We start from the raw sequence: 14,932 nt of genomic DNA on the forward strand, positions 1-14,932 counted from the left end.
CTGGGAGACAGCTGTTACCTTTCCCAGTGACTTTCAGACATGTACTGATGAAGTTTTCATAACACTTGTCTGAAAAAGTTTTCATAACACTTACCTGGTGATTATGAGGATGGAAATAACATGTGGGTCATTCTGTGTCAAATCAGAAAAAAATACAGGAAAATGGTGCAAATCTCACGAGAATCGTGAAACCTTGTCAGTAGATATAGCTCTTTGGAGATAGTTTTTGCCTGTTATTAATCCTTCACCTCCACAATAAAAGCACTGTCATTGTGTACAGGGGGGGACAAGTCACGAGAAGTTTGCTATTTATAACAGCAGAGTAAAATATAAATATATCTCGACTCTAGAGGGAGCTCTACAGTAGCCAAAAATACCTAAACCTGAATAGTGTACCTTTACAGTAATATCTTGAAAAGTATTATTCCTAGCCTGTTCTAACTTTGTAGGGTGGAAGACAGACATGTTCTCAGTATGACTGGACCATTCAAAGTTTGTACTGGATGCCCATTAGTTTTATATAAGGCCCTAGATATGGACTGGTGATATTGAGGGTCTTGTAAACTCATTTTTGTATCCATATGGCACCAATCATTATTTTGTCTGGAAATACAATACTTTATTAATGTTGAGACAATATTTGAGGTCTCTGCAACAAATGCACATGAAGAAATTAAGGATAAAACAAGGTGTGATTGCATTTTTAATAGGATAATAGGACTAAAATGGGTAGCACGGGGCAGCCGTGGCCTACTGGTTAGCGCTTCGGACTTGTAACCGGAGGGTTGCCGGTTCGAACCCTGACCAGTAGGCACGGCTGAAGTGCCCTTGAGCAAGGCACCTAACCCCTCACTGCTCCCCGAGCGCTGCTGTTGTTGCAGGCAGCTCACTGCACCAGGATTAGTGTGTGTTGACTGTGTGCTGAGTGTGTTTCACTAATTCACGGATTGGGATAAATGCAGAGACCAAATTTCCCTCACGGGATCAAAAGAGTATATACTTATAGCTAGGAACACGAATATCAATGTGGGAATAGTTCAGTTTGCAGTCATTTCATGTATAAAGAACCAATGATGTATCATATTTCATTAATACATACTGTAAATACACTTAACTTGGCTGCATTATATTTAGGCCTATGGGTTTTCATTCTTGTTCCTCAGGCAAAACAAGTTATATGTGATACAACATTGGCACTTTGTACACTAAATGCCCATACACTGAGTCACTTATTTGTCTTCCACCCTACAAAGTTTGGGCTGCCTATGAATAATACTTTTCATTATATTAATGGCCAAACATTGCTTTCCAGACAATGTGATTTTTTAAGCTGTTAAACTGAAGTAATTTCAAGGGCTGAAAACAAGATGAAGATATAGGATTTGAACTGAAATATTTGGGACTCATTCTTGATATAGACATGGTTTGAACAAAATCTGAGATGGTGCAGCAACAACCATATCTGATTTGACACGGAATGACCCATGTAGGAATGTGAACAGACTGCTCATGCGTAAACCTGACTTTGCAGTTATCTAGATTACACTACTATTCAAATCTGTAATTTCACCCATCTTCTAATTATAGAGACTTTATTGCTATTGGAACACAAAGTAGGAATAAGTAGGCATACTGAGTTCCTTCAAAGAGGTCCTTTGGAGAATACCTTTTCAGAACACAAAAGTCACTATTCAATTCTATGTCTCTGATAAACACCTGGAAGCTGTATTTGGACCTATAGCTTAATCAAACAATTGCTATGGCACATGTTTTTTTGCAGGTAGAGACCCTTTGGGATTAACCTCGCTCATTCTCCGGCTTCTCTGTGATGTATGTGCACTGTGTATCTGTGTTGAGGTCTGTGTGACACATGTATAGCGGCATGACACACACACACACACACACACACACACACACACACACACAGACACAAACACACAGACACACACACACACACACACACACACACACACACACACAAACACACAATCATATATATATTGTCTGTCTCTCTCTTTTAGTCACTCACACACACACACACACACACACACACACACACACACACACACACACACACATTTGAAGGACATGCATGAGAATGGCTTTTGATAGCACAGCTGAGTTGCTAATGATGAAACCGCTCTTATTTATCCAAAGGACATTTCGTCACACCGACAGCATGACAGTTTGGAAGTGGAACATTTAAAAGCCAGCCTTATAGAGACCCTCTCACCGCAGTTGAACAAAGTCAACATGTTCTCCATTGTCCTGGCATCTGTGCTCATCGCTAGCGGTAAGGGCTCTGTGTGTGTGCTAATTCATGTGTGTGTGTGTATCTGTGTGAGAGAGAGGGAGTGAAGGAGAGTGTGTGGTAAATCAAAACTTTAGTCAGATAAAGTGGCAACAGAGTAAAGGAATTCTATTTCACTTCCTCAGCCTTCGGGTGCGGCACTCCTGCCACCGAGCCCCTCATGACTCGCGTGGTCAACGGAGTGGACGCCGTCCCCAACAGCTGGCCCTGGCAGGTATGGGGACCGTTGTCTCATTTCTCTCCTTCTTCCCTTTTGTTTGCTTCTGCTTTTCCTCCTTCCTTTCCTGATTTACACTTCTTTTCCCCTCTTTTTCTTAGTTCATTTCTTCATATGTCCATGCATTAAAGCGGTAGCTAAGTAATGCAAGTTATACTTACACATGCTATTCTCTCTCAATCTAAATTCTTTGTCCAACTCCTTCCACAGATCTCCCTGCAGTACGAGAGGAATGGTCAGTGGGGGCACACCTGTGGAGGATCTCTGATTGCCACCAACTGGGTCATGACCGCTGCCCACTGCATCAAGTAATAGCCCTTTCTTCAGTGTTCAGTGTTGCAAAAAATGGCTTATCCTTGTTTTCCTGTTATATAACATTGATGTCTGCAAAATTGTAATCTATCATTACAATTTTAATTCATGTATAACTAAAAAGTTTAAGTTGAGGAATTTTGCCAAACAGAAATTGTAGTTGATTGAGACGTTTGGGAATTCTTGATTTGACTTAGGCGCAGGGATGTTAGCCTGTGTGGATTATAAATATGTCTGACTCTCTCTCTCTCTCTCTTTCTCTCCTGCAGCACTGACCTGACCTACAGAGTCTTTGTTGGAAAGCACAACCTGGTGCAGGACGAGGCCGGCTCCAAGGCCATCACCCCCGAAAAGATGATCGTTCACGAGAAGTGGAACCCCATCTTCGTGGCCTTCGGGTGAGGAGGAGACCCATTTGCGGTCATTAAAATGCGTGATAGAAATGGTGGGGCATGTGCCACATCTATCAATGCTGCTCACACATGCCTACCAGGACAACATTAAACAGTGGCGCCATGACCCTGAAGAAAGACGTTCTGTTTAATCATGATGCGAATTGTGAATTATGATGGCTCTGCATTGCTCCACAGAAATGACATTGCCCTGATCAAGCTGTCCGAGCACGTGACCCTTAGTGACTCCGTCCAGCTGGGCTGCATCCCCTCCGCCGGCAGCATCCTCACCCACGACTACCCCTGCTACATCACCGGCTGGGGCAGACTCTACAGTAGGGCCTACATTTCTTTTGTTCCTTCTACCTCCCACAAATGTCTGTGTACTCATCTAAGAGCATACAGTGAGCCTGCATTTGACTTTATGAGTCACATATGGCACGGACATTGAAGTGCTTTATGTACTTTCCGTGTGACAGCTGAGTAACTTACATAGCCGAACTCCAGGTATGCTTGTGTGTACATATGCCCCCCTGACTGTAAAACTGCTGACATTTCTCCCTGTGTGTGTGAAATGTGAATATGTGTAGATTAACAGCTGTGGAATGTGTACAGTGCTGAGGTCTGACTGAGGTCTGTGTCACTGCTGTCCTGCAGCTGGAGGCCCCATCGCTGATAACCTGCAGCAGGCCCTGATGCCTGTGGTGGACCACGCCACCTGCACCAAGAGCGACTGGTGGGGACCTGCTCTCAGGACCACCATGGTCTGTGCCGGAGGAGACGGTGTCGTTGGAGGTTGCAATGTGAGTACCAGGGGCAAGGATAGAAATGACGAAATATCAAAACTGTGTGGTTGGTTTATGTTTAAGGAAGGAGAAGGAGAAGACCGACATCAAGTCAGCTGAATGCAATTCAAAATTAATGCTTTGAATATGCGATGGTACAGAGATGCAGCCGAAAATGTACGGTCTTGTGTAGAAACTCCCTTTGTTTGTTTATGTGTGTGTGTGTGTGTGTGTCGGGGGGGGGGGGGTGTAAATTAGAGCCATGAAAATAACACTAACATGACTACACTGAATGAGTGTGTGGATTTGCGCACCTGGCGGTGCCCTCTGTTGACCACTCGTCTATCTTGGCAAAGGGTGACTCTGGTGGCCCCCTGAACTGCAAGAACGCTGAGGGCACATGGGAGGTCCATGGCATCGCCAGCTTCGTCTCTGGCCTGGGCTGCAACTTCATCAGGAAGCCCACCGTCTTCACCCGCGTGTCTGCCTTCAATGACTGGATTGACCAGGTAAAGTGCACAGACACACATACACACATACAAACACACAGAAGGTCTAGCATCTGAACTAAGCATGTCTGTAGTGTACATGTATTTCAATTATTATGTCATATCTTCTGAAACACAATATATGATGTAAACTGTGTTTATTTTTACAGGCTATGATGAACAACTAAGATGGAACCTATTTCAAAGTACAATAAACCCATTTGAATAAGATCATTATCTCTTGTGTTCTTGTATGCCTAATGTTTGGTCCCTGTATGGAGAGAGAGAGAGAGAGAGAAAGAGTGTGTGTGTTAGAAAAAAAATCTAGAGAATTTTCATCAAGGGGAAAAAAATCAATCACTGAGAATTTCAAAACTTGCCAAAAGTGATAATTGAGCAAAATAAATATTGTAGCCAAGACAGCAGTGCTGGATGGTCATTACAAATTTACTGGAGTTTAATAGGCATATTTGTTGCCATAAATCCCACGCTAATACTTTAATGTTTTCATTGGGCGTTAAAATAGGTTCACTTTCATGAACTTAAATAAAAGAACATTCAACATGCTATTGAGGGACTCACCTTAATGTTTATCATACTCCAAAAAGGGACAAGGTTAGAGTTAATGGAATGCTATACTGTTAATAAGTGTTTATGGCTTAAAGTAATTTGGACTATAAACAATTGAGTTAAGTTGAACTAAATTCAATTTCAATTTATTTCAATTTATTGTGCTTATAGAGCGCCAAAACATAACACATGTATCATGGCGCTTTACAGAATGTAGGCAATCAGAGAAAGAAGGAAAGAAAGGAAGAAAAGAAAAGCAAGAGAGAGGCCCATGGGTAACAGGGGCGAGGAAAAACTCCCTAGAATTGGAGATATATATAGGAAGAAACCTCGAGCAGATCCACGACTCAAGGGCCTGACCCATCTGCCTAGGGTCAGTACATGACAGTAAGGTCTGTATACATGACATATGCATATGATAGTCGGGTGTAGAGAATAAGACATGGTAGTGAGTTAGTGTTAAAGCGTAACTTTCGCCAAAATGCATCCTAGGGTGTGTCAAACTTTCGTTTAAAAGCATAATTACGTCCGAAGCGCCACTTTTAAGCTGGTCCAAAACCTTTATTTTTTAGTAAACTATGTGTACACGAACAATGTTCTCAATGCTCGAGTTCATGTGTAGAGACACTGATGATACTTCGATCAAGGTTTCATGTTGTGTCAAGCCTTCTTTGTGTTTTAAAAAAGCCATTTGACCCAAAAACGACAACACGGATAAGCTTAAAAGTGGCGCTTCGGACGTAATTATGCTTTTAAACGAATTTTTGACTCGGGTACATTCACAAAAACACCCTTGGATAAAGTTACGCTTTAACTGATGTGAAAGAATATTAGGGCAATGCTTGAGGCTACAGTAGCCTACATGGCAATGCAGCTAATGTATTTGTGTTTGTGCTTTATGCCTTACATTGACTTGGTGATTTGCAATAAATACCTAAAAAAGAATTTTAAAAAGTATTTATCCATCATTCAGTGGGGATGCTACACATATTTTGTTCATTCAGTTAAATTTTGCCAACACTGATTTCTGAGATTAGTTTAAGATCTGCCGGAAAGTGTGAAATTGCTATTGGACAAAGGTGTGTGAAACACATTTATTGGTTACTATAAAAAGCAGACCATGGCCATGAATATCTGTTCAAAATCAACATGAAAAGGCTACGTATTGTTTTAAACTTAAATTGGGTTAGTTGTGTGAGTTTTGCATACATATATATGTATGTCATCTACTGTTAATATAGTATATATTGTCAGTGATAATAGTCTATGGGCCAGACCAGATGTCAAGGTGGCAAAGGTTTCTTATAATTTTTTAAAAGATCCATGTCTGTAGCTAACATTTTGGTATGACAACCCTTCCTGAGTCACAGCTAAATTAGTGTTATCAGCTGTTAAAGTTACCCTTTAGCATTATAGATGCTGGTGCATATCTTGGTATTTGCTCATGTTCAGGATATATTTCAATGTTTTATATTATTGTGTTTGGTATCATTTTAAAGGGGACACTCTGAGCTGTCATTCAAGCCCTTTTGTGAATATGTATGACAAGTACAGTGGACACTGGAGCTCTTCAAACCTTTAATCACGCACATTTTCCTACAATTTCCGCCTTAATCATATATTTTCCTTTAAAAAAATAAAACCAATATGCACCATACAATGTATTACAATATATTTTATGTGTATTTCTTTTTTCCATAGCCTTTTGCTGCCATGCTTTCTCTCCATTCAGATAGTTTGACAGTAGCAGTCTCTTCACAGTACCAATTGCCATAGTATTGCACGTGGGTGGGTGGCTTTCTCTCTTTATAGCACTGTTTACAAATGCTCACAACTCTTGTTCTGACATACTTGCGAGTGTGTGTGCCTCTCTCCCACTTCCTCTTCCTGTAGCGTTGGGTGGAGTATGGCACCGCTGCCGCACCGGTGTGTGGCCTTGAGACCTCCAGCGAAGAACCAACGGTCACCAGGGTTGCCCCGGCAGGAAGCAACAGCCTAGTTGGGGTCAGTTGATTGGTGGGACCCTCTGGACACGGTCTGGGTAGAATTAGGACCGGCCTGGGGCCAGCGAAGGACAGTGCAGGAGAAGACTGCAGTGCTCCAGCTCCAGGCAGGGGATGCTGAGCTGGAGCCGTCGATGGCTCACCAGGCCCAATGGCCAGGTGGAGCTGTGCTTTCCCTGTTGAAGTGATGGCGGTGGTAGTTGAGGGGAGGAGACCAGATGATAGGACAGGAAGAACAGAAGGTGTAGACGTCATGTCTTTAGTGGTTGAGGTGGGGAGAGGAGATGACCGGACAGCAAAGGCAGAATGTGCAGCAGCGATGACTGAATTGGTTGAGGTGGCTGAGTTGGTTGAGGTTGTTGAGGTGGGGAGAGGGTATAAACAAAGAGCAGATCTGGATGTGGCCCTGCTGGGTGTGGTGGGAGAAGCAGGTGGATCTGACTCGTCAGGCATGGGGATGGTGAAGTCCTCAAATTTCACTCGCTCCACATAGCCCTCATCCTCTGCCACGGTCACCTCTTCTGTCTCCAGCGCTGACAGAGTAAGTTTGTAATCTTCTAGAGCACTGCCAGTTTGGTCGTACAAGTACTCCACACCTATGAGTTCACCTAAAAAAAATAAATGAATGAATAAACTAGAAAACAAGTTATGGATATGAGTAAACATAAAATAATAATGGCATTTAAGTATTTCATTTAGATACAATACAGCACTAAAGTGTTTTTATTGAAAGAAATGTCTACCTGTATACTTTGGTGACCCTGTGCAGTCCATCGGCGTAATTCCCATGACCTCCCAGGCGAGCTGGTTGGCAGCTTGCCTGAGGCGGTCACTGTGGGACATGACTCTCCCTTCTGTTGCCATGGCCCTGTCCTCATTCCACCTCGCAATGCCCTCCACCAGATAGGCCTGAAACAATGTGGCACTGGTCAAAGTTCCTACAAATACACATGAAATACATACAGTGTTATGCAATGATCGCATGTCACATTGTGTGAAATGCACATTTTGTTTATTTATTTTTGAAAATACATTTCAGAAGGGAAACTAAAATGAACCCTTACCTGGGATAAAGCTGTTTATGTGGAGATGGAAACGCTGCAGTGAAGTGGACTCCCTGGCGCATCTGTAGGTGGGCAGACTATGATGCCCCTTGTGCAGGGTCTGCGTGTACAATTGCACGCCTGGTGGGTCCTGGATGCAGGGGACGTGCTTCTTCTGTGCCTCCCAGATCTCTGCCATCCTCACGGAGTTAATGAGAGGCACGCCAAGAGGGTCGCAGCCCGTCTCTCCATCGTAGACCTGGATCAGCTCGTTTATGAGTTCCTCCATCTCACTGCTACTTCTGGTGGTCCTCTTGCAGTGTAGCGCCATCTCGGCCCTGGTGATGTGACGCGTGACGTCTGCATCGGAAGGCTGCGTCTGCCCGTCCTCCAGCTCTGCCCGTTTGGCCTCTTTGAGTGCTTGGACATCACGCTCGTCCCATATGAATATGCAGTGGCCAAGTCTGTTCATGAATTCAGCGTAAAAGGCGTGCGAGTCAGTCGTGCATCCCGCAGCGATTCTTTGCATGAACTGCCAAACGTCCAGGCGAATCTCTGTGCTGGGCCATGGCCTGAGCATGTTGGACCCACAGCAGTCCTGGTCGACATACAGCGCCTCGGGCGGCGACACTCCGGCATCCTGGTAGCGGCTAACGACGCCACCGATCATCTTTCCCAGGTCTCTGCCCTTGCTGGCCGTAAGCACGGAAATGATCACCTGACCGTGCTCATTGATGATGCTGGTGACCCAGGATGATGTTGCATCGCTCTCCCCTGCCAGCGTCTTGACGATTCTTTTGGTCGAGTCCATTTTTAAGATTCGTCCAAACTGGGAGGTGATGGACGCTTTTGTCTCCTCCAGCCGGCTAAGCACGTCCTGGGAATACGCCTGCATCAGCCAGCGATTCTTTGGAACTGGGAGCATAGTGGGCAAATCCCCAAGCATGACCGGAGCTTTCAGTCCAGACACAACCGCTTGCATTAGTCTCCTGAAATCGGTCAGGAAATGGACCTGTTTCTGCAACCAAGCCTCTGTGTGCTGCTCCTCCAGCTGGGTGTGAAACTGGCCGATGCTCTTCCCAGGGCCCCTCAGTCGCAGCTGCCGCACCACCTGCATGTCACAGCCCAGCTCGGCGGAGAGGAGACAAGGAAACTGGACTTGGTGGCAGACGTCCAGCTGATGCACAATGCTGTGGCTCCAGCTAGCCACTGTCCTATTGCAGCCCTTACAGCGGAGGTCCTCCGTTGCCATGAAGTAGGTGGTGCTGAGGCCAACAACACGCCGGATCTGCTGGTGCAGTCCTGCAAAGGTGAGCTCCTTTCCACACTCTGTGTGTGGACAGAACAGCTGCACATGCCAGACCTTCATCGGCATCCAGACAAAGAAGGGATGTCCAAAGTACCTCACCATTGCTGGAATAGCAGTGGGGGCAGGTGAAGGCTGTGGGGGATACCACCACTTCTTATCCAAAATGGCAAAGTCCAGCTCTGGCTGTCCAGTTTGCGACCACTTGAAGAGTGCCCTGGAAATCCACTGCTGGTCCAGGGGAGGTAAAACAGATATCCAGGCAGCAGGGAGACAAAGGTCCAACACACAACTTCTGCTGTCTGGGCCACTGCTTTGTTGCACATCATCCGCCGTCCTAGTTGACTTCGCAACCTGATCAGGTGAAAGAGGGTGCAACAGTGGGCTCTCCTGGTTCTCTGTTTTCACACCGAGTGCCTCCAAGGAATCACTGAGAAAGAAACTGCCATCAGCGGATGTCTTTCTGAATTGTGTCTCCATCTCTGTTGGTAAAAAGAGACCATTTTCAAGCACAAAGGCACAAAAGAGCAACTTGCCTGTTGTTACATAATTTCTATCTGTTTAAAAGTAACTGCCCATCATCAGGGTCTAAAATGAACACAACATAAATAGTTAGAATGGGCACTTAAATCACAACAAAGCAGACACTATGTGTTCATGTATTAAGATTAACCTGACCTTCGCACATAGACGACATGAAACATTAACAATTCCAGTTGCCTCAAACAAAGAAAACTGCCACTGTAGCCTACTACTGAAACTTCCAAACACAAATGCAGACTAACTGTGGTACAAAAACACTGGCTTTTTATATATATAGCCTATATATATACACCCATTATACCCATTTTTATACATATACCAGTTAACAATACGTTATTTATAAAAGGCAGTGACATATATAAATAGCTTCTAGTTGTGCTCACCAGCGGGTTTTGATAGGATAGGCTACATCAATGTTGACACACCCACTGAACAAAAACTAGGCTACTTCAAAAGCCTGTAGCGCGTGGTTGCACACCGTTGTTACCAAACTCGGCGTAGGCTAACAAGAAAAGAAACCAAACTTACGAATGCAGTAGGCCTAGTAGAACCCCGCTTATATTTAAAGTAGAAATGTGACGGTTCGACGGAGTGGTCTTGGAAACGGTCCCTCTCGATGTTAGAGATAAACAACGTTGAAGAAGATCTGCTAGATTAAAAAACACCGCCGGGAATTTTCGGGAAGTGACGTTGTTGGCTCTCTGATTGGCCCATTTGTGGTGGCTTGTAGGCTAATGTCAGGCAGCCACTGTGATTAGTCTATTTTTGGGAGATATGCTGAAAGATAAAAAAAAAAACTTTGTTAGTAGGCTAGCCCAGCACAACTCCGGACCTAGAAGTGAGTTGGACGTCTGAAACAAAATACATTTTTTTCATTCTCAGTATACAGGTCTCAAAATAGTAGATAGAATATCGTGAAAGTTCACCCCCACCCCCACACAATAAAGATTTCGTTTGTAAGTCAACATTATGATGCTGCATAATATAACGTTGACTTACAAAGTCTTCATAGACTAATAAAACCCATTGTTCTCCCATGTAAAACCTACAATGCATCAATAGCCTTTTCATGTGCTCGCACAAAACCTTTTCATGTGCAGACAGTTTCGCATGAGCACATGCAACTTAGGGGCTCCATATCAAAAAATATATGTTCATTTTGAATTTGATACCTGGGTATTGTAGCCTATGCAAATTCTCACAAGACTATATTAGCCTAGCACTTGAAATTCACTTGTGAGAAAGGCACGCCAGTGTCTTTTTCACCTCAGACGTCTAAAGTACTTTAGGCTACCTCAGCAATTATATAAGAACTTTTACAGAGCCACCTTTGAAAGTATTATTACTGGGACTATAACAGCTTGGTATGGAAACAGCACTAGAAACTTTAGCACAACAAAGCCCTAAAGAGAGTAAGATCAGCTGAATGTACCACCAGGAGTGCGCCAACCTAGAGGAAATATACAGGAAAAGTCCAATAAAGAAAATCACCAGGTATCCCAATTGCCCCAGCAACTGCCTTTTCTCTGCTCTAAGCTTTGGGAAATGTTATCGCTGCCTGAGGGCCAACATAGAGAGAATGCGAAAAAGTTTTTAATCCCCAAGCTATCCGGATACTGAATGAGGACTGTAGCAGGATCACAAGCATGTTGGAAACTCCTTATACACTTTAGACATTTCTTCTTCTTTTTCTCTTCTTTTTCTATTTATTATGACCACTGCCAAAGCGTTCGTTCATGGGGGGGCATACAATAAATTAATTTGTAAATGTAGTGTCTGTACACCAACGCACATACACACAAAGTAGATATGCAGGCGTATGTACGCACACACGCACATGCACACACACAGGCACACACACAGACTCAGACGCACACACACACAGGCATGTACACAAGCACTCGCACGCACACACACACACATAAACACAAACACGTATGCAAACATGCACAAACACACCCACACGCACGCCCACACACACACACACACACACACACACACACACACACACACACACACAAACACACACACACACACACACACACAAACACACACACATAAAAAAAAAACACACACATGCAGGCAAACAGGCACACGCACACACCTCATAAACACACACACACACACACACACACACACACACACACACACACACACACACACACACACACACACACACACACACATCCCATTACCCCACACCCACTCACAAGCAAAGACACACAAGGACAGACACATAAAACACACACACACACACATGCAGGTAAGCACACACAATTTGGAATTATTTTATTTTCTATTAATTTGACTCAATATTAGCTCTTTGGTAATACAAATGTTTGCCATGCAAATAAAACTTCTTGAAATTAACTGAACTCCAGAATGTGAGGTCACCACATCAATAGGCTTATTGAAAGGCTACTGGTAGCAGTGAATGCTGAATCCACGGAATATCCAATAGGTGGCAGCGTTCTGTTGTTGTGTTCCCTTGGCGAACCCCCACAAGCCATTGTGTCTTTTTGGTGGAATATAGGCCTCAAATGTGTTCAAACTACAGTAAAACAAGTCAAATTCTAACACAACACTGTTTGAGTTAGGAGACATGTCTTGTAGCCTATTAATTTCAACATATTCACTGTGTTAATGGTTTAAACCAACGTGATCTCATGAGATGGCATAAAATAGCATGCCACTTTTAAAGCAATTCACATGTAAACACACACATGTGCAAATATGCATAATGATAACTGTTTTCATTGAACACACAGTATGTTGAATAAAACAGCTAAAACCTTATACAAAAGTGTGTTATTTGAAACTAAATTAGTTAATGGCACATTAACTATTAATGACACAGTGTCTGACTTATTTATAAACATGTATCAATATACATTCATTAGCAATAAGGTTAAACACAATGGAATGTTCAACATGTGTTTACTTGCGTTAGGTCTCCACTACATCCCTGGTCCTAACAATACAATTCAACTCCCTCATTTCCAAACTGATATGGAATCATCTGGTCATCCAAGGAATTTGTGAGAATATTGAGGGGTGGTAATTTGACAATGCAGAAAACATTTTTACAACCATGTACTTCTGGAACTTTCCCTCAGCAAGTGTATATTAATCAACCTTACAAATGCCAACACAAAGATTTTGTCCACTTCTACAATTTTTACATGTTTAGAAAAAATGGTTCCTTTTCTAACTGATAAGATCAGAGTGCTCCTGGTTCTGTAGGTGTGGCGACCTATAGCCTACTGAGTTTGACACATGACACGTGACATGACACATGAACGCCTGATCTACAAGAGTCTGTTCTCTTCACCATAATGTAGGATTAGGCCTACATTTCTTAATTTAGCAGACGCGTTAGCCGATAACCGATAGGCCTATAGCCTATAGGCTAATAATTTGCAGTGAACGTCCCATGTACTCTTTGTCATAGTAGTTTTTTTATTTCGATTTATAGGTTCAAGGCTAGACTCAGATGAAGATTTCTGCCTGAAGACACTCGTTATGATTGGGTAGCCTACACAAAATGTAGGCCTTAGCCTACAGCATAATGGCTAATAGGCCAATTAGGTCGACATAATGGGAATTACTTGTACACAAAATGTAGGCCTACTTTAATCAACAATATGCTAAGGAACATAGCATCCTGATGTGATGTTGATTATGTAAAAGGCCATCTGTGATCGTGCATGTCAAAAGCGAAGCATTGTTTAACATGCAGTGACTGTCTCCCGAGAACGCCTGACAGTTTGAATGGGGCGCTTTGTCTGGGTGCGCAGATCCATTCAGTGCAAACCACTCCCCCTTAAGATGCCCCCGACGAGATGGTCAGCTACTGTGCGAAGCTGCAATGCCAGGTTGGAAATGAACGTCGGACGTTTTCAGCGCAAGAGTAAAGTCTTGTGAACACTTGTGTGTTAAGTTGATAGCAAAAGCACAGCGAATGGGAGCGTGAAGAAACAAGTTTACTCATATGAGTGGCTTGGATTGGACAAGTGGAAAAGCGGATTCCTTTGCGTTGAAGTGCATGATATTTTCACCGTGAATTCAGCGACTTTTAATGGAGAATGAGAGAACACGGAGGTGCTTCTGATCAACTCCCTCGGATCCTTTAAATTGAGGGTAAGTTCAAACATTATGGTCTGCCGAGCGGTTTATTTTCTCGTTTAGAAAATTGAAAGCACCCTTATTTCCCCATCATAGGATAGGCTAAGTAGATGGATAGAATAACGCGCCATGGGATGACTACATCAGGTGCATGGATTGTTCGGACTGTATCAACAGTTTCATATTTTCTACAGCTGTTTGAATATCCTTCACAAATAGTTACACAAAATCAAAATGCATTCTGCATGCTTCACCTCTGAAAATGATCAACAATTATTACCCCTACACATGGAAACCAAACACATTGCATAAGTCAGTAGATATGTAAAAAAAAAAAAAGTGGCTAGGGGTCTAGGTCTTGCAACACGGTGCACTAGCATGAAACTAAGGCTTGACATAAAGTAAAAGAAAAGTTACTGCATTAACAAACACTTTTATTCAAAACAACATGACAATAGGCCTACAACAAAAGCGTATTTGCAGTTCAAGTGTATCTCTGTCTGATGACAAATTAATCTTAAATGAGTCAGCAAGGCAAAATATGATTTTGATTGAACATTTGCTATTCTAATTTTCAGTTATGATATAACTTTGAGCATAGTTCATTTTCCACAAACATAATGACAAAAGATAGTTGCTGCATTTACATTCATACATTTTATCCAAAGCAACTTACAAAATGAGGAATAACATTCGAGTTCTTAGTAATAATACTTAGTAACAATAGACTACTAGGTCTATACTTTTGCTTGTTACTGAGACACACTAATCATGGGCTACCTAAAGAACGAATTCCGCCTCTGCTACAGCATCTTTCTCGAGTACATCTTGCAGCAA

At 43.0% G+C, this 14,932-nt stretch overlaps 2 protein-coding genes across 2 annotated transcripts in view; one reads left to right on the plus strand and one right to left on the minus strand.

Moving 5' to 3' along the window:
- Nucleotides 1–14,932, minus strand: part of klf9 (Kruppel like factor 9) — a 130,571-nt gene that overhangs the window by 91,744 nt on the left and 23,895 nt on the right. The gene's annotated exons all lie outside the window — the stretch shown is intronic.
- On the plus strand, nucleotides 2,442–4,732 carry ela3l (elastase 3 like). Its single transcript, XM_076269608.1, has 7 exons — nucleotides 2,442–2,525; nucleotides 2,739–2,836; nucleotides 3,110–3,238; nucleotides 3,431–3,567; nucleotides 3,890–4,035; nucleotides 4,374–4,526; nucleotides 4,676–4,732. The coding sequence occupies exons 1-7, from the start codon at nucleotides 2,472–2,474 to the stop codon at nucleotides 4,691–4,693; spliced, it is 735 nt and encodes a 244-aa protein (XP_076125723.1). The 5' UTR covers nucleotides 2,442–2,471; the 3' UTR covers nucleotides 4,694–4,732.

The sequence above is a fragment of the Alosa pseudoharengus genome, unplaced genomic scaffold (genome assembly GCF_046254945.1).
Source record: "Alosa pseudoharengus isolate Yale_2024_CS ecotype anadromous, Long Island Sound unplaced genomic scaffold, YU_APseudo_1.1 YU_APseudo_1.1_scf_6, whole genome shotgun sequence".
In the NCBI taxonomy this organism is placed as follows: domain Eukaryota; kingdom Metazoa; phylum Chordata; class Actinopteri; order Clupeiformes; family Clupeidae; genus Alosa; species Alosa pseudoharengus.